The sequence below is a fragment of the Centroberyx gerrardi genome, chromosome 12 (genome assembly GCF_048128805.1).
Source record: "Centroberyx gerrardi isolate f3 chromosome 12, fCenGer3.hap1.cur.20231027, whole genome shotgun sequence".
Classification (NCBI taxonomy): domain Eukaryota; kingdom Metazoa; phylum Chordata; class Actinopteri; order Beryciformes; family Berycidae; genus Centroberyx; species Centroberyx gerrardi.
In genome coordinates, this window is record NC_136008.1 from 13,056,827 (window position 1) to 13,084,822 (window position 27,996).

General features: G+C 43.4%; 1 protein-coding gene across 2 annotated transcripts; it reads right to left on the reverse strand.

The window, feature by feature from the left end:
- Nucleotides 1–85: 85 nt before the first annotated feature.
- setdb1b (SET domain bifurcated histone lysine methyltransferase 1b) lies at nt 86–27,996 on the reverse strand. Of its 2 annotated transcripts, none has more exons than XM_071912789.2 (25): nt 27,954–27,996; nt 25,454–25,657; nt 24,790–24,956; nt 24,646–24,689; nt 23,672–23,804; nt 23,349–23,519; nt 23,021–23,225; nt 20,345–20,418; nt 19,951–20,141; nt 19,573–19,702; nt 12,710–12,854; nt 5,905–6,018; nt 5,332–5,635; nt 4,837–5,098; nt 4,426–4,516; nt 4,218–4,334; nt 3,806–3,975; nt 3,395–3,649; nt 3,061–3,231; nt 2,390–2,520; nt 2,281–2,300; nt 2,038–2,156; nt 1,634–1,890; nt 1,417–1,505; nt 86–666 (listed from the first exon to the last, which is right to left on the reverse strand). In XM_071912789.2, the coding sequence occupies exons 1-25, from the start codon at nt 27,968–27,970 to the stop codon at nt 549–551; spliced, it is 3,699 nt and encodes a 1,232-aa protein (XP_071768890.2). In that variant the 5' UTR covers nt 27,971–27,996; the 3' UTR covers nt 86–548. The 2 variants fall into 2 exon arrangements, with proteins under 2 accessions (XP_071768890.2, XP_078143383.1); XM_078287257.1 differs by having other exon boundaries at nt 24,646–24,695.

Genomic DNA, 27,996 nt, shown 5'->3' on the forward strand with positions numbered 1-27,996 from the left:
TCTTACATCACAAGCTTATCAATAACATAAACTGGTTGTCCATGAAATTAGGTCAATATTGTTTCACAGAAGATCAGTTTCTCAAGGCATGGTTCATTGAGGAAAGAGGACATTTTATTAAGATATAAGGATACAGTTGTAACTTCATGGATAAAATGAAATAAACCTGGAAACACAAATATAAAAAAGGCAACAAAGTAATAAGATGTATCACCTTAAAAAACAAGACAGCAAAAAAAAAAACCAAGAAGAAATGAGAAGATTACAGTGTTGAAAGGGCTCCTTCTAGAGATTAGAGGGACCCATGTGAAATAAAAACAGACGAGAAGAAAGAATGCGTCTGCTGAGGCAAATGGAGGTTTTGACATATTCTCTGCCCTTAACACAGAAAAGAGAAGGTGATGTGACTGTATTCTCTCACAACTAAGAGAAAACTACGATGAACCAATAAAGTCTTTTTTGCTCCCCTCCTCTGCATCCTGACAGAGCAGGAATGAGAGAAGACGGCACAGAGATACAGCAGAGGGAGTGAAGGACAGTGTGGCTGATCACAGCAGTCTTCCTCTGCATTCAGTGGATCCGCAGCAGCACAGCAGCTCCTTGCCCTCCACACTGCCCACCTCATAGTTGTAGTCCCAGGTCAGCTCTGTCCCGGCTCGGATACGCCTGCACAAAGACACCAGCAGGCCAGTCAGTGGAGGACAAGAGCCTGAACACAATTACAGTAAGGATGGACAATTCCACATTTTTTGGAGTCGATTCTGACTCCTTGTAATGGAATTGATGGAATCGATTCTAAGTCAATTCCATCAATTCCATTCCGATTCCAAATGAATCAACACAAAAATGTAAGTTGTACAATAAAACTAATTTATTACTACATTACCACAAAATGGTACAAAACTTGGTACCAATGTTCTATAAAGTCTGCTCAGCGGGTTTTATAGCTATAACTGTCCAACTGATGAATTAATTAATTCAAAATTTGTTTAAATTAAACAGTTTTTTCGATTCAAGAGTTTGGAGTCGAGATTGCAACAGGAGTCGACTCTAATTCTGTTTATTAGTAGAATCGATGGAATTGAGAATTTACTCTTTTGGAGTCGACTCTCCATCCCTATTTATAGTAAGCAATGCATTTATTTTGGCACACTGCTTGCTAGATTGATAGTTGGAACTGCTACTATCGAAGGAGGACCTGGTACTATTAAAGAAATTAGGTAGTTTTTTTGAATCCCTAACATATTTGGTAGAAGTCATGCAGAAGTGTGTATTTAGTTGTTTTGGTCTCGGGATCCAGCACCAGTAAATGGTTCTCTTTGTGTCCAGCGATCCCTGGCCTCTGAGTTTGATGAAAATTGTCATCAAGGATGTAATAAGCGCTATAACGAATTTAAGATGCGTTTCAACACTCACTTGCTGGCAAAGAATGCCACCCAGGGGAAGCGGAGGTCATGTGTGTCCACAAACACATTCTGGACAAACAGGTTAGGACTACAGCTATGCTGCAATGTAGAGAGGAGACAGGGACAAAAATGTAAGGGATAAAAAGATAGTAATAGAATGTGTTTCACTGACAGCAAATGGTTATACGCAGACTAAGTGAAAGACACAGATACGTTAAAACACTTACGTTGAGGTATCGTCCGAGGTTGCCCTCCAGCTTGGCATCGATGATGTAGCAGGACTCTTCACCATCAAAGAACAGCCGAGTGTTTTTGTGAGTGTTGTCTCCCCCTCCTCCAGGCTGTCCCTGCTGCCCTGCTTTGCCCCCCTGGCCCCCTGACCCTCCCCCGGCTCCAGGCGTGCCTGTCTTTACCATCAGGCTGTGGCTGGACTTGAGGGCGATGCCACGCGTCGACTTCACCGCTACCTGCCTTTTAGTCACGCCTGAGCGAGAATGGCACAGACAGATCACAGGATCAGGAGAGGGCAACGGAAAAGTGAAAACCGTGTGGTCAGGGATAATCAGTGCACTGTACATTCGAGCGAGCAGTATTTTTACATTTCTACCTCTACCTCCCCCCCTCTGCTCACCGTGGGTGAGTTTCTCTCTGTCCTTGTTGTCCTCAGATCCCGAGCTGATGGTCTGAACGTCGTCGCTGTCAGACAAAGTCATCACATCCTGCTTCTTCACTGCCTCCGTCTTAACTTGACTGCAGCAAACAAACACAAAATTCAACTCAACAGTTGTTATTAATTCTAAGTGTAAGTCAGGTACAAGTACAATCATAAAAAACTGTACATCCATTTTAGCGTATCCTGCCAATTCCAACATACCTCTTGCTGTCTCCAGATTCCTGTGATGGAAAACACAAGAGGAAGGTTATCGATCAGCATACAAGGCATAATACAAAATCTTCCAACACTTTCTCTGCTCCATACTCACCTTCTTGAGCCCTTGGTTGGTAAGCCAGGAAGCCACTTTGCTCTTCCCCGTCTCCTCCGGCATGGATGGTGGCTTCTGGTCATCTGTCCCCCCTGCTGATACACTCAACCCATCTTTACTGTCTTGACTCCCTGGTGCAGGATGGAGAGAGGCGTGTTGAGAGAGAAAACAGAAATATCTTCCAAACCCACTTTTGGACTCACAAAATGAATGTAAAAGAAACACTGTAAATGTTTTAGAGGCAGGTTAAGGGAGAAAGGCTCATACAGTTTCCCCATAATGTGACAAGTGTTTGGCAGAGAAAGATAACCCATAAAAATGTAAAATGTCATGGTATCTTTTTAAATCTTACACTCACACTCAAAGTCACAAACTTTAACACTCTGACTCAAACTCAGTTTAACACTCATCAGCACTCCAAATAACTCACAACTTCAACATCAAAACTCTCACTTTGATTTACACAGAGTATAACATTCAGACTCTCTACCTCTCCCTCGGACACTCACAGACACACATACACTCTCACACACACAAAGTCTTACACCAGGACCACAGCCAAGTCTCATGTGTGGACACAATAGCTTATAACTCTTAGATATAAGCATGGTGAACGCTGACAATCAGTCTCTTAACCTGCGTTACACTCCCCAAAGATGCTACCAGCTCACCTTCCTTGTTGCCCTTGGCCTGTCCACGTGTGGTGTAACTCCTCCAAACTGAGCTGGAGCTGTAGTAGTTGTCCTTCACAAACGTGTCATCTGAGCTGTCGCTTTCATCATCACTCTTAGAGTCCTTCTCATCCTCGTCATTGCTCTCTTTGGACGAGTCAGGGCTTTGAGCTGTAAGAAACACAGCAACGGAGGGAAGGAGGATGTTAGCTGTGGTCAACTTCCAGACAGCCTTGGATTTTCTTCATCAGTGAAATAACAAGAAGTGGAGATCAAGGGGAGGAAAACAAAAATTAAATTCGAACCAGGTCTAATAACTCCCTTGATCTCTCACCTTTGCCCCTGGCACTGTTGGAGCCGTCAGGCTTCTTGGGTGGTCGCCCTACAGGGTTAGCCGATACTAAGGCAGATGGTTGGATTTTTATCCTGGACACGTCCACACCACTCCCCTCGCTGTCCGAACAGTGGGCCTCACTCTCATAGCCCTCCTTGAAGTTTTCCACGCTCTCTATATGGTCCAGGTTAGCAAAGTACTCATCGCCCATCTCTAGACCCTCCTTGTCTGCAAAGTCGTCTGTCAAGATCTTACCTGGTAAAGAGGGGGAAAAGGAGAAGAAAAAGTGCTTGAATCTAGTTGTCAGGCTATAAGATTCTCATGAATAAACAATAATGATGTCTAAGTGTGCAAGTTTTACATCTTCCCCTCCAAGCCCAACCATTCTTTAAGTCTCTTCCTCTCCCTCACCAGCGTAGATGCAGACAAAGGAGCCCTTGGCCACATCATCCAGACAGCGGATGCCCCAGCCTTTGTTCTGGGTCTTGAAGAGCTGGAGACGTACCTGCAGGCCGTGCTGCACCAGCCGGTTGGTGCACATCTGAACAGAGCATTTGCACCGCTTATTACACTCATAGATCCTGAGTGAGAGGGAGAAGACAAGAGAGAGAAACAGGCAGAGAGACAGAGAGATAATGGCTTCTTAGACAAGACATCCGCAGAATAAGCTGTCATGTTCAACAGTAATTCTTTTTTCAGGGGTGACAGCAGGTCAGACTTTCTGTAGAGCAGACCAGGAGTGGGATATGCTTTGGTGTGTGCGTGTGTGAGTGTGTGCGACTGTGCATGTTTCTGCGCAGCTGCACAGGCACAAATGTCTGACCCTGTGGGCAAGCACTCCTCTAGTCGCTTGTGCAAAAATCCAGCATTTGGGTTGATCTGTGCTCCTGGAGTACAACCTGTAGCCTGAAGGGTCAGCTGGTGGCAAGAGCATTTGGACCTGTAATTAAAACACAGAGAAATGTCTTAATAGAATTAACACTGGGAGAAAGTTGAAAGTTGATGGGTTAAAGGTGATCAACCCGACTAACTTGTCTCTACAGCCGTCAGTGCAGTCACACCCAACCAGGAAGTCTGGACTAGTGTTGATGTATACTCCATCCTCAGGGATGCGCTCCTTACCTGGGAAGATGAGAGGAGACACAAATGGATCAGTCACCCTACAGTGATGGCAGCAGGGGGGGGGGGGGGGCAGCGTTTATTGTGATAACTATGTCATATGTCAATATGTGAATAGGTTGAGCGATTGTACAGGGCAGCAAATAATGCATTCTTTGTGTTTTGTAGCTTTATTCTGAGTTTTTATCTTGTTTATTGGGTGTTAAATGTATGTTTCTACGGTGACAATTGAATTTCCTCCTGGGATTGATGGATGGATGGACATAGATGGACTAGAGTCCAAATGGATCTCTCCTTTATTAACATCTCTATGTGATCCTTACTGTAGGCTACTTTAGGAGGTGGGGTGCCATCGATCTCATTAACACAGGACAGGGGGATATCCTCCCTTCCGCTAGTGATGTCTGGAATGTAGTAGAAGGGCCTCTGCGGCTGGAAGGGCCGGTCCACCAGCACGTAGGGGTCCAGACAGAACATCTCTAGGAAAATAAAATCACAGCGCGTCTGGAAAAGGTAGTGCTGGATCTCCGCCATGTTACGTAGGCAAAGCCCGCATGGAGCCTTGTAGATCACGTGGAAGGACATCTGAGGAGAAAAAAAAACACACAGAAAAGGGCTGTATATGTTGTTGTTATGGGACAAGACAGTTAAAGTGAAAGCTGAAAACACTACACTTCTATTTCAAAGTGACTGCAACCAAAGCCTTTAGTATGAGGTAAGGAAACTACATTGACCTAAATCCTGAGTCCTAAATCCACTATAACCTCCTCTCTCCTTCCCGCCACAGAGAGCAGTCCTCTGCTGTTGTTGAGGCCTACCTTGCGGTTGACTTTGCGCCGTCCCGTCATGCGTCTGAAGTCGTACAGTAATGGGGTAAGGAGAGGGTTCTTTCCTCGGTGTATGTCTGGTTTTGGGGGCCGGATGCGATTCAGACAGGCCGGCTGGCAAGTGTGTGCCAGGTAGAAGATGCGGTCAGTCGGGGCGCGGTAGGAGGGGTGTTGTGGGACACTGGCGATTGTATGGGTCATTGGAGGAGGGGCAGGAGCCAGAGTCGGCAGCGGTTTCGGGAGGGACGGTATGAAAGTGGGGGTAGCACCAATGGGGAGAGTGAACGTTCTTCCACTTTGGATTAATGAACAAAAGATGGGGGGAGAAAGAGAGAGCGAGAGAGTCAAGATACAATAATTAAAATGTCTAAGATGAGATCAGCACTCTCTTCAGTGGAGCATCACAATTTAACTGATAAATTCGGCTACTTCCATCTGTTTTACTGTTTGTCTTTGCTCTTTTCACTGTGTTGCACTGTACAGCACTTTATAACCTTTCTTACAAAGATTATTCACATTTAGCAACTCATTAAGTTGTACAGTAAGATGACTAGGTAGCCTCACCTAGGGAGGGTGCTGGGACTGGAAGCAAGAGACTGCATGACTTTAGAGGCGTGAGTCCCTCCTACCCCAGGGACAAATGGAGAAGTACTCTTCTTCGCCATCTGATGTTTATTACTAGAAGACAGAAAGGAGAGAGAAAGACATACAGTGGATATAAAAAGTGTCTACACATCCTTTTAAATCTTCTAGTTTTTTTATTGCCTCAAGGCCTGAAATGAAAACCCCAAGACTATTTTTCACTTTCAATTGGATATAGTAACCAGCAAAATCAGTGTAGAAACCAGAGTTTCCGTTATCCGGTAATTACCGGTTTTTTAATCTGTTGAAGTCCGACATATTTAAATCTCTCCGGTCATAATGTCCGGTGAAAATAATTCCCTCTAAGCACAATTTGAATTGTATTAAAATAGGCTAAAATTAAATTTCCACATATCCTTCTATTAAAAAAATGACGGGGATCTCTCTCTCTCTTACAGTGGCACCAATTGAAAGTATTCGATTAGCGTCATCACGGTCGCCGCGGCCATATTGTTGACATAGCTCTGCAGTTAGCGTTATCTCTATTGTTTATTACCGTTTCTGTTGCGTTAGGATCTATTACAAAATGGCGATGGTGTCCTACGTTATACACAGCTGTAGTAATAACAACAAAACCCTCAGGGTTAGTTTGTATGCCTCCCTGCTGTCCGCAGACGTGCAGGGAGGCACGTCTGCCACACATCTCTCCTGCGATCCAGCTCCTCACAGCTAAGTCTCTTCACCTCATTTTACCACAGGTAGACATTAACGTTAGCTAAGTGAAGAAGAGTTTGTAAATTGATTGGTCATGATTGATCCAACGCCGCTTTGCTGTGCTCCACTGTTTTGATTCTCAATACGAGCATCTCATTTCTACGTTTTAGTTGGTTTTAGTGGTTTTATTCTCTTAAACCTGAGTTTTTATTTTTGTTTTTGATCGTTTTAGTAGTCTCGGTAGCGAGTTTTAAAGTCGAGATGAAATGAAAAATGCCTTTTTAACCCTTTTAGATCACATCCCCGGTCATATTGTGCACCTATTTAACAATATAGAAAAAATCTTCTTCTATTCTTATATCAAAATTCAATCATGTTTTCTTCCTGTAAAACAAAATATGCCGTGTGCTTAGTAAGCAGGACTCAACCAATTTCAACCAATAATATCATGACATCCACCCATCAATCAATCTTCAACTTTTAGCGCACAGAGCTAAGATTCATTAGTTAGCTAGCTAGCAACAGCATGGTACTTCGGTGTGTCTTCGGGTGTCACTGTTGGCCAGTTTGGGCTGCTAGCCTGTCATTATTGCCGTTTGCCATACATGCCGATTTGGATTTTAAAAGATGAACTCTACCGCCCCGCTTACCAACTCGGAGTCGGTTCGCTGCTCGGGATGCAAATACCTGGCCGGGAGGGTCTCCGCACTTCACCTGGAGCTGCTTGCCCTGAAGAGGCAAATGGCCAAGGAGGATAAGTGGACGGGGAACGAAACTGATACTACCATCCCTTGGTCTGGTGCTCCCCCTGCCAACTGTTCCACCCCTCGTCCATGCGTCTCATGGGCCAAAGTAGTGGTCAGGGGCAAGTCAAGGGGAGCTAGCCGCCAACCTGCCGTCCCCGTGGTCCCCCCGCTCTCCACCACCAACCGCTTTCTGGCCCTCGACTGCGAGGACGGGGACCTGACAGTGTCGGTTGCCCACATTCCCCAGCCACAACCTGAGGAAAAGGGCCAGATTAGCCGCGGGGGGAACCTCTCCAGCTCATCTTTGCACCGCCGCCTCCAACAAGCTCCTCCAGAGAAATGGACCATCCCAGACCCTCCTCTCCGAGCCTCACCGGTTCAAACAGCTCCTCCGGAGAAGTGGACCCTCCGGGACCTTCCTCTCCGAGCTTCGCCGGTTCCTGTCACTCCTGCTGCTGTCACCGCTGCCCCTGCCCCCATCATTACCCTCATCATCCCTCCGCCTACAGACTCCACTACCTCTACTCTGATCATTGGCAGCTCGATGGTGAGGGACATCTCCCTCCCCCGGTCTGCTGGTTCATCAAAAACTCTCTGTTTCCCGGGTGCTCGGGTCTCGGATCTACAACGGAGACTCCCTACCATCCTGGCAAAACACCCCAACCTTCACACCATCATCTTCCACATCGGCACAAATGACAGGTATCATCAGTCCGAGGTTTTAAAAACTGACTTGCTTAATCTGATTTCACTTCTTCTGGACTCGGGTCTCAGGATCATTGTCTCCGGCTCCCTCCCCACGGCATGGAGAGGTGGTCCAGACTTCTCTCCCTCCACTCCTGGCTCCAAAATTATTGCACAGCCACAGGTTTAGATTAAGCAAACAATTTTGACCTGTTCTGGGCGAGACCTTCCCTACTTAAACGAGATGGCCTCCACCCCAACAGAACGGGTGCTCGGATACTGTCATCAGTGACTGCCTTGGTGCATGACAGCCTAGAAAGGTAGGAAATGGTTTCCATTGTTTACCTCCCCCGCCGCCCCCATTTTCTTGCTGACTACTCAATTTCCTACCATATCCCAGTACGTATCACTGCTAGACCTTTTATTCCACCTGTGCCTCTCTCCACTGCCTTTCGCAATAATCTGATCAATATCCAGCCTCTGACCTCTTTACAAACTGTCTCTGTAGACATATCTATAAAGTTTGGTTTGCTGAATGTCAGATCTTTAACCAACAAATCCTTTATCTGTCAGAATATTATAATGTCACATGACCTAGAATTTTTTATGCTGACAGAATCTTGGCTGAGTCAGGGTGATGCTGTGCCATTGATTGAAGCCACTCCCCCTGGTTATTCTAATTTCCATCTGCCTAGACCTTCTGGGCGAGGAGGTGGTTTAGCGGTCATTCATAAAAATAATTTTAAATGTTCCCCAGTTTCTTTTAGTAATTTTAACTCCTTTGAACATCTCAGCTTCCTGGTTGCCGGAAAAGCCCAGTCTATTTTATGTATTTTACTGTATAGACCACCTAAACCTAACAGCACATTTATTGAAGAATTTTCTGAGCTCCTCTCAATTATTATGCCCGTCTATGACAGAGTTCTCATTCTTGGTGATTTTAATATCCATGTGTGCTGTCCTACCCTCACTCTCTCTCATGATTTTGTCAATCTTATTGAGTCTTTTAATCTTGTTCAGTCAGTTACAGGTGCTACCCATTCCAAAGGCCATACACTTGATTTAGTGCTGTCTGCTGGTCTTACCCCAAATAATTTGGTTCTTGATGATGTCCCTGTATCTGATCACAAATGCATTCTTTTTAATGTTTTATTCTCTGCCCCCATTTCTACTCCATGTACAACTGTCCACTCTCGCATCCTCAATGCTTCCTCTGTCTCCAAATTCTGTGAGGCTTTCTCTACTGCCACTTACAATAGCCCGCCCCAGCTTCCTCACTCTTCCGTTGAGGAACTTGTTGTTTTTAATGATACCTGTCTCACCATTCTAAACTCTATAGCTCCCCTCAAAGCTAGACCAATAAAACCGAAAGCTCTGCCCTGGCTAAATGAGCATACTCGGTCTCTAAAAAGAGACTGCAGAAACGCTGAACGCATTTGGAAAAAAGAAAAAATAGAAATTAAATTGGACATTTTAAAAGATCTCATGTCAAACTATCAAAAAGCAGTTAAGGATGCAAGGGCAGCATATTTCTCTGAGTTGATATCCAACAATCGTCACAATGCTAAAATCCTTTTTTCTGTATTAGACTCTGTTCTGACTCCACCTAAAAGTCAAACTGCTATGGAGGCTTCCCCAGAAAGATGTGAGGACTTTCTCAGATATTTTACTGAGAAGGTGGATCTTATTCGTGGACAGATCCCGCCCCCTGGGCAAGATCTGTCCACCCCACCTAGTTGTCCTACCTTTTTTAGCCGTTTTGAGTCCATTTCCCTTGAGACCCTAGTTGTCACTATCTCCCACATGAAATCCTCATCCTGCACCTTAGATATAATCCCAACAAAACTGTTAAAAGACATTCTTGGTACTGTTGCCCCATACATCCTTTCAATCATAAACATCTCACTGTCTTCTGGTCTGGTCCCCTCTTACTTTAAACATTGTTCAACCTCTCTTGAAAAAACCTAACCTGGATCCTCATGCCCTCTGCAATTATAGGCCTATTTCTAAATTACCGTTTTTAGCCAAAGTCCTTGAGAAAGTTGTATCCGTGCAGTTGATTTCTTTCATGAATAGCAACAACATTTTTGAGAAATTTCAGTCGGGCTTTAGAACCCACCACAGCACAGAGACAGCCCTCCTAAGGATGACTAATGATCTTTTGCTTGCTGCAGATAAAGGTCTCTGCTCAATCCTAATACTCCTCGATCTTAGCACAGCTTTTGATACGGTTGATCATGCAATACTACTCAATCGTCTGGAAAACTGGGTGGGGCTTACTGACTCAGCCCTCAGTTTTTTCAGTTCTTATCTCGCTGATAGAACTTTCTCTGTTGAGATAGGAAATAGCGTTTCTTCTTCTGTTCCTCTTAAGTATGGTGTCCCTGAAGGATCAATTCTGGGCCCCTTACTTTTCTCCATCTATATGCTTCCTCTCGGCGATATCATCCGCAAATATAATATACATTTTCACTGTTATGCAGATGATACGCAGTTATATATTCCCCTAAATCCTAGTGATTCGACCAGCATCAATATCCTTAATAATTGCCTTTCCGATATTAAGTGCTGGATGTCTCAAAATTTCCTCCAGCTCAATGATAGCAAATCAGAAATCTTGGTATTTGGGCCTCAAAACTCAATCAACCTAATTCAATGTAAACTTAGTAGCTGGTCAGCCAATATTAAACCTTTCGCTAGGAACCTGGGTGTAATTTTTGGTTCTGACCTCTGTTTCGAGGAACAAGTCAAAAGTGTGGTACGGTCCTGTTTCTTTCAGTTGAGGAACATATCAAAGATAAGGTCCTTTTTGTCCTTTGCCGACCTTGAGAAGGTTATCCATGCCTTCATTACATCTCGCTTAGACTACTGTAACTCTCTCTATTCCTCTCTAAGCCAAAAGTCCCTCTCTCGCCTGCAATTAGTGCAAAATGCAGCTGCAAGGCTTTTAACTAAGAGTAAAAGGCAGGACCATGTAACCCCCATTTTAGCTTCTCTTCACTGGCTTCCTATTAGTTTTAGAATTGATTTTAAGATTTTGCTTTTAACTTTCAAGGCGCTACATGGTCAGGCTCCTACTTATATCTCTGACCTTTTAATCCCCTATGAGCCGAAGCGCAGCCTGAGATCCTCAGGCCGGGCCCTTCTGACCGTTCCCACTTCCCGGCTTGCATCTAAAGGTGACCGGGCATTTGCCGTCAGGGCTCCTAAACTTTGGAATGCCCTGCCTGAGAATCTCAGGCTAGCAAACTCTGTGTTTTCTTCTCTCAAAACACATTTTTATGTAAAGGCTTTTTTACTATGATTTTTATTTCTTAGTTGTGTTTTACTTTTATTCCTTGTTTCTTAGCTCTATTTTTACTCCATTGATCTTGTTGCTGTAGCCATTTTTTATAATGATTTTCATTTCATTTTATTTATTTGTGCTTACTTTCTATTCTTTTTTTTTTCTCTCTCTTTTGTAGTGTTTTTATTCATGCTTCTATTTATTTATTGTAAAGCACTTTGTAACAATTGTTTTGAGCAGCAAGAGTCGTGACTTGTGATCAGGCAATAATTAGGAACGCCTAGGGGACCTAGATCTCTCTCTCTCTCTCTCTCTCTCTCTAAATAATGACATAGGCCTAAATAAATTAAATAAACAAACCTAAACATGTATCCTTGTTTACTTTTGTGGTAATTCAATAACAGACGCAATTTTAAAAAGGCAAGTGATAATTCAAAACCAGAGAGACCATCATCCTACAATGTGTTGCATTTAAAACCTTCTATGGTGTTTTCCTGTGAAATGCGCGCCGCGGCACGCGGAGAAAATAGACCAGACGCCGAAACTGGCGCAGCCGGTCTGAGCGGTCAAATCGGTTAACATGGGCGCCAAAAGGAAACTGGCTGCGCTTCCCGGCGCTTCCACATGCGGTCTGAACCTGGCGTTTAGGACACGGTGTGATAGCAGTAGCACTCGCATCGCGTCAAGAGTTTCCCAGGCAACGACACAGAGGTTGACTTACGTTTCGGAACAGCGCCGCACAGAGGCTCCCAAATGCAAATGACTATTGATTTACGAATGAATGGTTATTTGCCGTTATTTTTGGCATTAAAAAAAAAGGTTTTTTTTGGTCTGTACAATTATAGGGGAAACACTGCCAATAATCTTTACACAGAATGAAAGCCAAGGCTTTATTTTATTAAAATCTGATGAAACCCCAAAACAGCCAAAAATCGATCTTTTCTCATAAAATCACGTTTTATCCACAAATGCGCCGTTGCAACTTCCGACTGAAAATGATAGAACGCTTCACATATTTGACCGGAATTTCTCCCATTTCTCCGGGACATTGAAATCTTCCAAGACACGTGGACCGGCACCAATTTTTTCTAACGGAAACTCTGGTAGAAACAAAAGGCTACTCGTTTAATTTCCAAATCTCTAACACTAGAAAAGACAAGGAGTACCTCTTGATCTCTCATCTAAGTAATGTCACACAGGACATATGATTAATATGTCTAGGTTACATGTGAACCTACGAATATGTGTTTACATAACAACATTCTAAGTTCCAGTTTTATGTCATCAGTAAACACCTTACAACCAAGTGCCTTTAATAGTATAGTAATAGATAGATGGCTCAGCAGGCATTACTCACTCGACACGTGGAGGCTGTGGAAGTTGTGGAAGTTGTGGTGCCTGTGGAGGCTGCGTAGGTGAAGTCTGAGGTGCTTTGGTGGGAGAGGCTCCTACATGCCCCTCACTGGTGTACTGAACTACCGGGCCTTTACTCCTCAGCGCTCCTGGGGATTGAAGTGGAGTGAGAAATTAGATGTGAACAACAAGTACAGACTGAAAATAATGTGTGAATAATACAGGAAAGCAACACACTTTACAGACAAGGTGTGGAACATTTTGAAAGATTGAGACATAAAACTTGGTATTAATATGTACTAGTCCATACCCGGGGATGCGCGCGCAACAACTCTGCGCAGACTTTCGGGGATGCGCGTGTCACAACTCCACGCAGAGTTGCCAAAAATGCTAATAAACAGCTTAAATTTGGGAAAATGTAAAAATCTGCTTTGTCAGTCACTGCCTAAGCATAATGGGTTAAAACCTTGCAAATGTTTTATATACGTATAACGTTATCAAACATTGTTTTGTTCTGTCTGCTACACAAGAAATGCATATAGCCTACCTGTCAATTTTGTGTGGTGTCCTTTCAGTATGAAGCAATATTATCATTAAATGTATTTCTGATTATGTAGGCTACTGAATAACTTTGACAGCTTAAAAATGTAATATAGTATTTCTGTATCGGTTGTAGGCTACCTGGGTAACTTCAAAACCCACTTCAGTACATATCATTTAATTGGATGAATGAACTAATTAATATATTATTTGTTATCAGAATGGCTGTTTGGTTATATGATGTAAAAAGCAATATTCCGCAAATTATTATTTTTTTGTTTTTATATATGGTTTTCTCAAAAGCGTACATATTCTGTTCTACTGTTATACCGTTATTCTCCCGTGGATGAGATTGGTTGGCCAACCAATTGAGGAGATAAATGAATGCGGACAGATAGACAGATCTTTCCTCATTTTATAGTAGGATTATTCCTTACAGAATCAAATACAGTTTATGGGGAAACAATGACTATTAATAAGGTATTCTAAAGAGAAACGTATATACAGTTTGTTGAAGACAGATGCGTGGTTCGGCTTATTCATAGTGGCCATCAAGCATGTGGATTACGCATGTGTTAACACTTCTCTGTAGACGACATTGTTCATGTCGGTGCGTTTGCTTTTGTCCTCCTCATTGACTGCCAAGATTCTGAGCTGCAGGGGGTTGCCAACTCTGCTTGCTGCCACATAGAACTGGCCATGTGAAAAGAAGTCTTTCACAGAGTAGACACCCACTTGTGACAGTGACTGACCATGCGACTTGTTGACAGTCATCGCGAAGCAAGGTCGTACAGGAAACTGCCTGCGCACCAGAGTGAAGGGGAAAATCTTCTCTGAGGGTGAGATATTAATCCTGGGGATGAGCAGCTGGGTGCCAGCGTGAACACCAGACACCAACTCCGCTACCAGAAGATGAGGTAGGACTTGCTTCAGGATGTACCGTGAGCCATTACAGTGGCCATTCACTTGATCGAAGTTGCGCAGTAGCATTATGATCATGCCAACCTTCAGTGAGAGGTGATGTGGCGGCATGCCTGATGGGCATAGCGTGTTGAGGAATTCCACTGGGTAGATGTGGCTGTCATCTGGCCCCACGGTATCCACACTGTGGAGAATGTGCTCCTCACCTGGAAATTTCTGGGCGATGTATTGATTGACTGAGTCCACCTCAGCTTTAGTGGGGCACAGGATTGCCCTCTCAAACAGCCACTGAGGGTCATAAAGATTGTGCTGCAGGTTCTCAAATACCCAGTTTACCAGGTCCTGCAGAGCTGTTCCTGGGATGAGAAAGCGCTCCATTATCGCGACAGCAAACTCTCCCTTCTCCTGAATTGTAGGGATCTTCCCCTCTCCCAGATCGAGGAGAAACTGGGCGAACAAAGCCTCATCTTCCATGCCTGCTGCTGCACGTGCGATCCGCATTTTGATCATGAGTTGCATGATTTCCACATGCTTCCAGAGATGGGAGCTCTTCAGGCATCTCGAAATGATCTGAGGCTGTGTGCCATGGCGGACGACTGGTAGGATCTGCCGCCAGTCTCCACTGAAGACGGTGGTAATACCTGAGGGTGAAGTAAAATACATGGTAGATTATTGATATCGCAGTTATTATGAATCAGATCCTCCAAATGGTGAATCACATCGCCACTGGAATGTGCGGTCTGCAGCTTCCACAGCTCGCCAATCTATCATTGAGACCTCATCAATTACCAACAGGGAGCACATACGAATCAGCTGTGCTGTACTGTCATTTTCGCTGATAGCACAGGTTGACTCCTCTGTGAGTAGAATGGGGCACTTGGTGCGGCTGTGAAAGGTGGTTCCTTTTGGAAGTAATGTTGCTGCAATGCTGCTTGAGGCCGTTGCAAGGCCTACTTTGCCATCAGCACGCACAGACGCAAGGATGAAGGTAAGTGTGAAGGTCTTGCCAGTACCACCACTTGCATCAAGCCCGATAAGCCAGCCGAGGTCAAGTCTCACACTCTCCAGGACACGGTCCGCTACTGCTCTCTGTTCCTCATTCAGAAGGTGCTCTGTGTTCTGAATATATCTCTGCAGCTCAGGAACATTGTGTTGTGTCTCGTGTCTGATGGCCTGAGGGATCCATGGTTGAATGAGAGCAGGATTTGGCAGAGGGAGGCTGAAGTTCACAGTTAGGTGATATCCATGTCGCTCAACATGATCCTGAAGCTCCAACAGAACCTGGTTGATAACGTTCTCATCTGGCTCTGTTAGTTCAGCAGCATGTGTGAGGTCCTCTGAAATGGTGAGCTTGTGTCGTTCCCAGAACTGGATGTAGTCCTTCAAGACAAACATGCATGTTTGCAAATACCTCGCACAGCTGAGCGCCAAAAGTAACAGATGCCGCTTCCTCCATAACCATGTCCACTTCACGCTCATCCTCACAGATGCCTCTCGCAATGCACGCAGCCACGTACGTTTCATACACGACTCCATTCACACAGCGAAGATCCTCATAGCAGGTTGGGCCAGGAACACGGTAGAGCAACATACGCATGAAGTATAGCTCAGCGTTATGAGGTGTAAAGGCAAGTACAGGAATCCGCCCAATAGTGTCAGCCAGCTGCTCTTCATTATTACCATGACTCAGTCTGTTTTTCCTGCGCTTGAACTTCTTGTTGGTGTCAAAGGAGAAGTGCTTGAGGACCTCTGGGTATGCGATGTGTCTCTTATCAGCATTCTGCTGCATTGCCTCGAAATAGGCTGTGAGGGTTGTAGCTGGTGGGCCAGATTCAATGAGATCATGGGCTTGTCCATCATCATTGAAGGTGATGACTTGCTCTCCTTCCAAATGGATTGCCAACTGTTCAACGGGTGGATATTTCTTCTGGATAGGGAAGTCATAAATCCTCCAGAAAGCTTCAGAGGCACTGATGTAGCGAGCCACCTCGTATCTCTGGATTTCATTGTGTCAAATGTCCTGCTCCGGGCCTCCAACATAGACCATGCATGTGTCAGGACCTTTGTTGATGTATTTGTAGGGGTATTTGACTGAGGCCACAGAGCACACTACCTCAACGTTGATATGGGCATCATATCTCAGAGATAGGTATGGGTTGAATGGAACAACTCACCGATTTGTGACAGTCACTTCTACACCACCACGCACAGTCTTCGAAAAAGAACTGCCTGGTGCTCCATCTCCCTCCTCTCGACGTCGATATAAAGGGTAGGAACTGTCTGACATGGCAGTGTCTAACCTCAAGTCTTTTGGGTAGTCCTTTGTGCACTTTCCCTTGTCCATACAGGGCGATGCCAGGTTCAGCGCACCACACGGTCCATGTATCATGTGACTCGTGACCACACGATGCAGTGTAGGGTTAGTCGTGGCATCAGGGATTTCTGCTGAGACAATGCGATCAATGTCAGCAGCTACCAGCGTGAACAGCGCGTGTGCATGCGGGAGATGGCGCTTCTGTGTTTCTTTCACTGTGACATAGCCATCTACATGACCGAAGATGTCTTTCTTTAGCATGTCATCAAGCAGAGCCTCCCACTTCATGTAGAACACCCTTGCGACAATGTCAGGACGATCTTGAGGGCGTTGGCCTGGCAGCAGTGATCCCTGAATTTCCTCCCAATTCGGATTACAGGTGAAAGTGATGAAAAGATCGGGTTTCCCTTTTTCACGAACGATAGCCATTGCATCTTGAAACTGTCGGGCATACCATCGTGGTGATCCATAGAGAGTGGCAGGAAGTATTGTGATCTTTCCTGGGAGGACTGGCTCATCAGATTGAAGAGCATCTTGGACACATCTGTACTTTTCTGCCTTGAGTTTCTTCTGATTGTGGCGCAGGAAATTCAGCCTCTGCCCCTCATTTTTCGCTTGTTGGTCACACACGAACTGCAAGCTCAGTTTCCCTGTAAGAAAATGAATCATTATCACACACAGTGTCATGATGCAAGTGGAGGGATGAGGGTGGATGAAAATTCAGTGAAATGGTTAGCAATACCAAGGTTATTATCGTTAACGAAAACTAACGAAATAACGAAAACTAGGTGTGAAAAAACATTTTCGTTAACTGAAATAAAAATAAAAACAAGGCTTTACAAAAAAACGATAACTAACTGAAACTGTATTGTGTGTTTACAAAACTAACTAAAATAAACTAAAATTATAGAGAAAATATCTTTAGTTTTCGTCTTTGTCAATTTATTTCATACATAAGCCTAGTATTTTGGGTGGATATGAAATCTATCTTCCAAATTTTTTTTTTTCCAATTTTTTTTTACCTTTTTGAATCTCGCCCCTGACAAATACCCCATATTACAAAAAAAGACTAAAACTAACACTGAAACTAATAAAAACTAAACTAAAACTAAGCATTTTCAAAAAATAAAAACTAAACTAAACTAGCAAACCCGCTTTAAAAACGAATTAAAACTAAACTGAAATTGAAAACAAAAAGTCAGAACGAAATAAAAATAAAAAACTAATGAAAAAAAAACCTGAATGTTTCAGCTGAGCGAGCTTGTCGATGCATGGCTGTATTAGCACGCTGTCGTTCTTCACGCTGTTCAGGTGTTTCAGCTGAACGAGCTTGTCGATGCATGGCTGTATTAGCACGCTGTCGTTCTTCACGCTGTTCAGGTGTTTCAGCTGCGCGAGCTTGTCGATGTGCGGCTGTATTAGCACGCTGTCGTTCTTCACGCTGTTGAGGTGTTTCAGCTGCGCGAGCTTGTCGATGCGCGGCTGTATTAGCACGCCGTCGTTCTTCACGCTGTTCAGGTGTTTCAGCTGCGCGAGCTTGTCGATGCACGGCTGTATCAGCACGCCGTCGTTCTACACGCTGTTCAGGTGTTTCAGCTGCGCGAGCTTGTCGATGCGCGGCTGTATCAGCACGCCGTCGTTCTACACGCTGTTCAGGTGTTTCAGCTGCGCGAGCTTGTCGATGCGCGGCTGTATCAGCACGCTGTCGTTCTACACGCTGTTCAGGTGTTTCAGCTGCGCGAGCTTGTCGATGCGCGGCTGTATTAGCACGCTGTCGTTCTACACGCTGTTCAGGTGTTTCAGCTGCGCGAGCTTGCTTTGACTGCATTGTTTTTGGTGAGCTGAACTTCGCTCTTCTCTTTGGCATCCTGCATGTAGTCGGGGCAGGTGAGGAACCCTCAGCACTGGATGTTGATGGGTTAGAGTCACCTTCAAATACAGCTTCATCTGGACATGGAGCAGAAAACATTTTAAGGCCCTTTCATTAAATGTCACGGTTACCCATTTGCAATCATAAAATTCATACACCCCTATCATTTGTGGAAGGCAGGCTGTCACTCCAACTTTTGGAGTCACTGTGTTCTGAGTGCTTCTAGGGAGCTCTAGAGTTATTTTAAGCCTTCATAAAAGTTTTCAGTGTTAACATGTTTATGTTTGGTTCCAAAGTGAATTTTTGCACTACAAATTGCCAAAGAAATAAAAGCACCAAGTGGACTCAATCACAACCCAGTCTCACACACGCCAACACTTGACAAAATGCCATATAGTAAAAACGTCATATAGTTAACGTTTTAGATGTGCACACTGACGTTTTTTGAAAATTGTTACACATTGATGTTTTAATGAATGGCCATTTTTGGCGTTTCGAAATAACACAAAAATATGTCAGGATATGACATTTACCAGAAGGGGTAAATAAATGTGACATTAATAAAACGTCAATCTGTGTCAATATGTAACTTTATTTTTTTTGTTTAGGAAAACGTCAATGCACACGTTTATGTGTGAGACTGGGTTGCAAATCATGGCATAAGGTTTTTTTTTTTATCAGATGATCAACAGTGTGTATGTTATTTTCGCATCGAAATGACAATATAATGTACGAGGCATGGGCTACTTACATGAGGTAACGTCAGTCAACCTGAACTTGAGATTCCGACGCATCCATGGTAGCATCCAGATGAAATAAATCCCCTTTGCTGGCAGCGACCGTAGAGACTTTTAGCTAGGTTTCTGTAGCTAGCACGCTAACGTTATAAGGTATAGCACACTTTGGGATGCGCAACACTGTGGGATGCGTGCGCCACAACTACGTGCAGACTTCCGGGGATGCGCGCACCACAACTCCGCGCAGACTACGCAAACAGCGTAAATTTGTGAAAATGGAAAAATCAGCTCCGTTAGTCCCTGCCTATGCCAATGCTCAATGGCCATGTGCAGTTTCAGATTGATTGGCCAACCCATTGAGGAGTAAAATGGATGCGGACAGACGGACGGACGGACGGACGGACGGACACAGTGTTCCTCATTCTATAGTAGGATTACTAATCTGTGTGTCTATGTGTGCATGCATGCATATGTGTGTATGTTACCCATGTTTGGTCGTGTCCTCTGCTGGCCTGCCAGCTTCTTCTCCTGGGTGTTGGCAGTCGTCATCTTCAGGTTGAACATAGGCTCCAACCTGGTGGAGCCTCTATAGATCCACTCACTCCTCTTATCATCCTGATCAACACCACACAATACTGGGAGTTTACTAACAGTTTACTACAGTAATGTTAAGTCAACCATCCAGCACATTTACTTTAAAAGAGCAGACACTGAATGGGTAATGGTGTAATAATTTGCATCTCATCACTGTTTTGACTGAATTGATGTAGATGTTGGTGATGTGACGGTCATGAACAATGCTTTTTTTTAACCAGGTGAATGTGCAGTTAGTTATTTCCTCTATTCTGATGTGGCAATCATACCAGGAAGAGGATCTTGACCAGGCTTCCATCCACCTCCTCTACTTTGCTCTTCCACCAGGTTCCCTCCCACTCTGTCTTGATGATCTGGCCAACCTTTAGGAGCACCATAGGCCTGCTGGGATAGGCAGTGATGTACTCCTCGATGAAGTCTCGACATGATGCATCCTCTATGTCCTCCCATGTACGCCTCACTGTGAAAACAAGAGATCTCACTCCCGTATCTATCATGTTACCATGAATTGGCTCTTTTTCCTCAAAAACCTATATAGCCAATGTCAACATCCTGAAAGTTAACTCAGCATTTAGCCAACATTGTTTTATTGCTTCATTATCAGTGGGATATACTCGTCCTAACAGAGCGGAAGAGAGGAAGAGAGCGAGATGAGTTACTTACACGGTCGGCAGACAGGGTAGAGCTCAGGTAGTGTCACATAAGAGGCATAGCCATCATCAAAGAAAATCAGGAACCTGAAACACACAACCAGGATATCAACCGAGAACCACAGTCAATCAGCACATTCCCACCCTCCATTTTCCATCTCTCCTCAGCAGGGTTGGACTGGGATCAAAAATTGGCCCTGGACTTTTGTCCAGACCAGCCCACCACAATCGGCCGGACACCAACCATCCTTGCTGGTGATTTACGAATCTCCGGCCTCTCTTTATTGCTCTATGCTATTAGAGTCCTATAATGTACATATCACTATACAGCTAACTTTAATCTTAAATTCATAAAATTAAAGATATTATAACATAGCCTACCTCGGTATTATATTTGAATGAAATTCTTTTATATAATTATCATAATTTGATTCCATCAAAACAGATTTCCATCACACTGAGCACTAACAGCTGCATACATAAAATAAACAGAACAGGCTCTAGTGAAGTCATGGGTGGTGCAGTGTCCTGCCTGGATTTGGGGTTTGGTAGGTGTGGCTGCTCTCTGCTGTTTCCTTGACCCTGACTTCTTCAATCTCTGCTTGTCCTTGCTAAGATACTGATAGAATGGACATTACCTTTAAAAATATACACTGGGTCATTCCGTGTCAACTCAACCAGAGCTCGGCGGCTAGAACTTTTGATTTTGATAATTTTTCTCCTGGTGGAAGATATACATAAATGATGAAGAAAGCCCAAATATTAAAGCTCCCTGATCATTATTTACTGAGTTTCCCCCCATTTTGTAGAGTGAGGGTCAAAACGATAATTTTCGCCTATGATTTGGAGCAAGTTTAGGGGTCTAAAAGCGACACTGAGAAAGGTAGCAGCTCCACTATTTTTCTTTTACAGAGAGACTTGGAGGTAGACTACAAGATTCTGGCAGTTTCAGCACTTGATTTTGTGATGTGTGCCTTGTGATGTATGTCTACCATATGTCACACAGTTGGTTTTTGACCTGTCAAATTTGACTACTTAATTCTGGAGCTATATTCACAGGTCATTATCTAAGAGAATAAACCACCCAGGTCCTTGCAAATGCATAGACACCAAGATATTTTTATTTTAAACCAGGAAGTAAAAGGATATTGAGGTATCTTTGATAGATTTGTAGTGATTAACATCTAAACTCTTAACTCTTCTTTTTTCATTTTTCAGCTACTGCCATAGGCACACATCACAAAATCAAGTGCAGAAACTGTCAGAATCTTGTAGTCTACCTCCAAGTCTCTCTGTAAAAAAAAAATAGTGAAGTTGCTACCTTTCTCAGTGTCGCTTTTAGACCCCTAAACTTGCTCCAAATCATAGGCGAAAATTATCGTTTTGACCCTCACTCTATAAAATCGGGGGAAACTCAGTAAATAATGATCAGTGAGCTTTAATATTTGGGCTTTCTTCATCATTTATGTATATCTTCCACCAGGAGAAAAATTATCAAAATCAAAAGTTCGAGCCGGCGAAGTTTCTGAAATTTGGTTGATTTGACATGGAATGACCCCATTTCACTTGTGTCATATTTTGCTAGCATTTCCCTGTTTGAAGGTGCTGTTACCTGAGCAGCCTATCATTATTTTGTGCCACTTTCATCAAAACCGGCTCAACTTCTCTTGCAAGAGGAAACGTGACAAAAATGTCAGCTCTCAAAATATCATCCATTAATATTCATTATACAATGGCCTGAATGAATACTTGATTCTGATTGGCTGGAGGGATGTTGATTAATTTCAGATAACCACATGACTCTGACATAGTAGTCCTTATTACTGTTAAAATGAATGCACCATGTTGAGACTTGCTTACGAACTGAATATTATTGTGTACAAGGGTACCAGTTAGGTGATGGGCATCACTTTTATGGCATCAACAATAATAATCTTTAGCAAAACCAGGAATACACTTATTTTAGCCTTACTAACTTTCTTCACCATCTAATCACCTGAACTCTGCAGCCTGTCTCCTGTCATCTGAGGCTACCCCTCCTACCTCCATCTGGCTGCTAAATAGAGTAGTGCATTTATTCAGAAGTTACAAGACTTTTTAAATGACTATATTAAGTTTAACTCAAAGATAATATATGATGCACCACTGCAAAATACTTAGCTAATGTAACATTCAATCAAACAACAATAGATAGCTTCCTTCACTTTACAAACTTTACACTATAGTAATTTCAGTTCAAAGATGGCACAATCTGTGAGCTCCGCTACTCTGGTTAAACTGTCTGTGCCTATCATCTGATTGTGTATTTGTTTAATGTGGCCCGGTTTCCCGGTTGGGTGGTGTCTGATGTTTTCTAAGCACTGCAATTGTCCCGAAGGTCCAAACACCGTCCAGCCAGTAAACTTTGGTGCAACAAACCAGTTGTTTAGCACACATGACTCATACAACCACCGTCACTGCTCTGTGTTCATTTTTTCAGAAACGGAGCGCGCGTTCTGTCGTCAAATTCACTAGCGGAACACTGCTACGTCTTTTTCCCTGTGTCAAGAGATTCAGGGCTAGTCAAAAAACATTCCCAACTATCTGTGGGCCAGTCTATCGGTCGGCCCACATATAGCCGGGAGAGCCGGGAGCCGAGAGATTGTCCCAATGCCCAGTCCATCCCTGCTCCTCAGCTTCCTCCACCCACCTCATGCGGTTCTTGTTGTTGGGCATCTCTGCTACTATGCCAGCATAGAGCCACACCAGGTTGCCATCCTTGTACTTAGCAACCACACGGGCCCCCACATACAGACTCTCCAGAGTAGGGTGATAGTCGAAAGCCACGTGATTCCCAGACAGCAGGCTCTTCCCTTTGTTATCAAACTTCACTTTGTACTTGAATGTACCGTTTCCTAAATGCAGACAGGGAAAGTTGTGTAAATGATAGAGCAGAATAGAGAAGCATAGAATAAATTCAAGCGTTGTCTTTGGCTCAAATCCCTAAAGAACCAAGATCAAGCAAAAGGGTAACAAACCAACGGGGTTGATGGCAATGAGGTTGCCTTTGTGCCAGGTCTTCGTGCGTTTCTTTCCCAGAATGCTCATCTCTAGTTTGAGCTCATCCTCTTTGAGGGCGGGGTTCGGCTGGGTTGGGGTGTGGGCTGGAGCCTGGGACACAAACACTGCTGGCATCGAAGGCTGAACAGCTAGGAGGAGGAAATACCACACACAGTTTTACTATCAAACACATGTTCACACAGGTATGGTGCGTGTAACAGCCACTAGGCCAATAGGTCTTGTCTGAGCAGAAAATTATGCTTGAGATTTCAGGTGTGTATGTGAGTGTGTGTGTACTCACCTGACGGGGCTGGAGGCTGTGTTGGAGGTCTGAGTATTGGAGCAACAGGTGGGGTCTTGCTTGACTTGCTGATTTGGACTAACTTCTGCACCTGCTGGGTGGACTTCTGTAGAGCTGTGGACGCCTCCTTAAACTGGCCAACAGACAGGACCTACATCAACATCCTTTCATACTGTGCAGTGTTTCCCATTCATAGATTTGTGCTGGCAAACCCACAATATCCAGTATTTCCCATATTTGGGAGGGCCTGCCCAGGTAAATAGGCCTGCCAAGTACATTTTTGTTTTGGATTAATTTTGGGTGCTGTGAGGCATGAAACTGGTGGTTCTCATTGATGTTGTTTTCAGAAAATCAAGATTTAATGCTGCCAAATGTGTAAGCGAACTACGACTATAATTCATTGCAGCTATGGCGCAGCGCATCTGTGCTCCTTCGAGTCGCGCTATGTCTGTGCCAACACAAACTGGATGGAGAGACAGTTTGAAACACAGCCTTAATGACCAGATGGAAGTATAATAGTCAGCTAATGTTGCAATGCCATTAGTTTATACTAGATTGAGAGAGTTTAGTGCCTGACAAAATTATAGTTAAAAAGAGTTATTGGGCTTGTTAAATGTAACGTCAATAACAAGTCGTCATTAACCCCCTTTCCTGACGCTGCTGAAGTAAACTGACAACCTGTGGGAAACTGATATCAGACCAGCCTACCACAAATAGATTCTCCAGATATATAAATCAACACATTGCAATGTTTTTTGTCTTGCATGCACACACTTCTTTTCCACTGCTACACTCTGCATTATACATGCACATCCCCCTGTTTACCATTGACAGAAATAACCTAAGAACCTCTGGGAAACACTGCTGAATATAAAGTACGAATGCTGAAAAGCGAGTACAGCAATGACATGATACAATGGGAATGTGGTAGAATATTGATAAAGCAATGTAACAGAACTCATAATTCTTCTCACCATTGTATCCTTGACAGGAGTGACCGGCTTCTTGGGAGGAACCACTGAAACTTTGTGAAAAAACAGAAAAAGGACAGATAATTACCTAATCGTTTTAATGGCAGTGAATGGCAACTATTCTCATAACAAAGGAGCACAACTTACAGCAGCCAACAGCAATGACGTCATCATCATCGTCATCGTCTATCTCGATGACCTCAGAGGACAAGGCCCCTCCTGCGCCCCCCTCGTCCTCCGAGCTGCTCTCCCGGTACACCAGGCCGTTCTTACGGTACGTCGCCTTCACCAACTTCTCGCACTCCATCACGGATCTGAGGAACAGTGGGGAGGAAACACGTTAGCCTATACTACATGCACAAACACGCCCAACTGCCACACATGCCTTCTGTTATCCGTTTCGCAGAAATTGTGAATGGAAAAACAGAATAGGTGTTTAAAAACTGAATTTAAACATGAAAGGAAAATATCATGTAATCATACGATTTTGGCTAGACTGTTGTGAAAATGGTGTTTCTGTTATTATTTTCCCCTTTATTTTCTAGAGTACTCTGAAAGTGCCGTCACTTTCAAACTGTGTGTGTCTTCATCTAACAGTCTCCTTTTAGATAAAGCCCACTGTCTACTCTACTCTAATAGATGAAATTATCTGAACCTAGGTTTAGATTCACCCCAAAAAAATGTAAGCACTATCAACCACGTAATATCCATGCTATTAATTCAAAATACATTAAAATCATAAACATGGACAGATAAAAGTGTTGTAGGCCCATTCAGATTTCATTGGGCCCTACATGTTGCATCTACTCACTGGTTGGCATCGACGAGGAGTGTCTCGGTCTTCGCTTCCTCCTCCTCTTTCTGCTCCACCCATTCCTTGAGCTCAGTCAGCTGAGCCTTTCTCCTCTGCACCGCCTCGCTCTTCTCCACCGCATCCTCAATCCACTTCCTCAGTTCATCCAGAGAAATGCCCAACTCTTCCTCCAGACCGGAGTCCCAGCCCTCCACCTCCATTCTGATGAGAGAAAGGGAAAACTGTAAGATGGGTGGTAGACAAAGATCAGGGTGGAAGGGGAAGCTTTTGTAAAAATCATAATTATGAATCTTGACTGAATTTTTTTTTTTTTCCCAATGAAAAAGAACCTAAAATAAGATAAACAGACTGGTGATGTTTCTGGGTTTCACACATCAAGAAGTCATTTGACTATGTAGCTTTGACTATGTAGTAAAAACAAACACTTAAGCGAATATAATCTTAGATTTGTCAACTACTAAAACGGACTGTACTTTTCTAACTGTTAATTCAACATAGTCCCCTCAAAATTTTCCACTTTAACCTCACAGTCCGTGCCATTTCACATTCAAAGTAATAAGACCACGAAACCAAAACAAAGACATGTGTTGCTGTCCAAATAGATATGGATCTCAGGGGCTGTTATCTGGGGGTCTTTAGATGAAAAATTAACAAAAGCAGCAGTCTATCAAATTCAGTAAATAAAAATGTGCCACTTCAAGAGCTGCAATAGCACTTGACTGTGCCACCAAGAATCAAAATCAAATTGAGAAATCCAAGCTGATTCCCACTAAACACAGACAGATGTGGCGTGGAAAAGAACCTAAAATAAATGGTGATAAATGGTGAATTTGTAGGTTCTCACTGCACACTGACTGACACCTTATGAGCCATTCATATGTGAATAATGTGGGAAGTGGTGTGGTTTGTTTCTTTGACAGCTGTTACATTCTTGTAAACACTGGTGTCCTATGGCAAGCCGTTTTAACATTTAATCGAACCACACTCCTATCTGTAATTACATTTTAGATATCCATAATAGCATTTCTCCTAGTCAAAATTGTATTCTCACTAGTCAGAATGGTAATTAAAGATATCCACAATAACATTCTTACTAGAAGAAATTGTATTTCAAGATATGTGATCTGAGACAGATATCCACAAATTGTGGATATCTGTTGAGGGCAGATAGGAATGGTTCATGTTCATTTGTGGATATCTGCAATTGCATTGTTTCTAGTCATAATTCTAATTGTAGATATCTGAAATTGCATTTTTACTAGTCATAATGCCAATTGTGGATATCCGTAATGACATTTTTACTAGTCACAATGTATTTTGGATATTCAAAATTACATTATGGATATCTGGAATGGTTTTTCATTTTGGATATCTGAAATTAAAATTATGACTAGTAACAATTGGATTGTAGATATCTGAAATGGGAGTTTTTCCTAGTAAGAATTCTATTGCAGATATCCAAAATGTTCATTCTGGATATCAAAAATGCAATTGTGGATATCTGAAATTGAAAGCCCAATACACGAATGGCAAAAGTGACGTCATTTGTCCTAGGAAGAATGACGTTGTGGATATCTGAAATGACAATTGTGGATAGGAAGAATGTCATTGTGGATATCTGATATGTTCTTTTTGACTAGGACGACTTGAATTACAGATATCTGCAATATATATCCAGTCTAGCTATTAAATGTTAAAACGGCTTGCCATAGGTGTCCCCCTGCTTCTCCACCATGTGACACCGTGACCCAAGAGATGCAGGTTTTCAGTCCAATCAAAGATTACTACTGATTTCACAGTTTAGTTCCCCCTTCTGGTTGAAGGTGTCAGTTTGGATGTACCGAAAACCTGCATACTGGCACATGTTTTGGAACCGCTGCTTGCCCGTATTTCAATTTGAGGACGTTGATCCTCCTTTTGTTTACAAACCAATCACACAACGGCTTCATGGTAATTGTAGTCTTTGTAAAGGAAAGAATGGCAAACAATTATATGTAGATTTGCTATTTATGCAGCACAGACTATCTTGAATGAAAGCGCACGATAATTTCTTAAACGTATATCACAGACAAAATACAGATGCTAAACTGAAGAGCATAACACTACTGCTAATGATTAGCATAAGAATAGCCAGCAAAACAAGCTGGCTGGTAGCCGCGTTACCTTGCTGGCTAATGTGATCATTTAATTTCGGCTAATGCAGGGATTGTTATTGTAAATTTGACCCACTATAACTTAATTGTGACTTTATGGGATGCATCCCCAACAAGCAAGAGAGCTACCTAGCTTCTAAGCTAACGTTAGCTGAGAAAGACATGGTGGGAATAAGAGCAGGCTAGCTTGTTAGCCTAGCATTAGCTGGAGGGATGTTTTTCTGATGATTGACTGAGGGCAGCAGGCTTCAAGATAAGTTGTATTATGTTCTGTGCGCTTACTGTAAAAGAGGTGTGAGGCGATGTAATTCAAATTTGATCCAGAGACAATACTCAAGACTCACCCATCGCTGCTTTCCATTCTGTGTTTGCAGCTGTAGTTACCTA

Excerpts from the sequence above, each read along its gene's own strand:
- setdb1b (XM_078287257.1), bottom strand. Across the intron at positions 20,419-23,020 it reads AACAACAAGAACCGCATGAG|GTTCCTGATTTTCTTTGATG; the intron begins GTGGGTGGAGGA and ends TGTGTGTTTCAG. Across the intron at positions 3,232-3,394 it reads CAACAGTGCCAGGGGCAAAG|CTCAAAGCCCTGACTCGTCC; the intron begins GTGAGAGATCAA and ends TGTTTCTTACAG.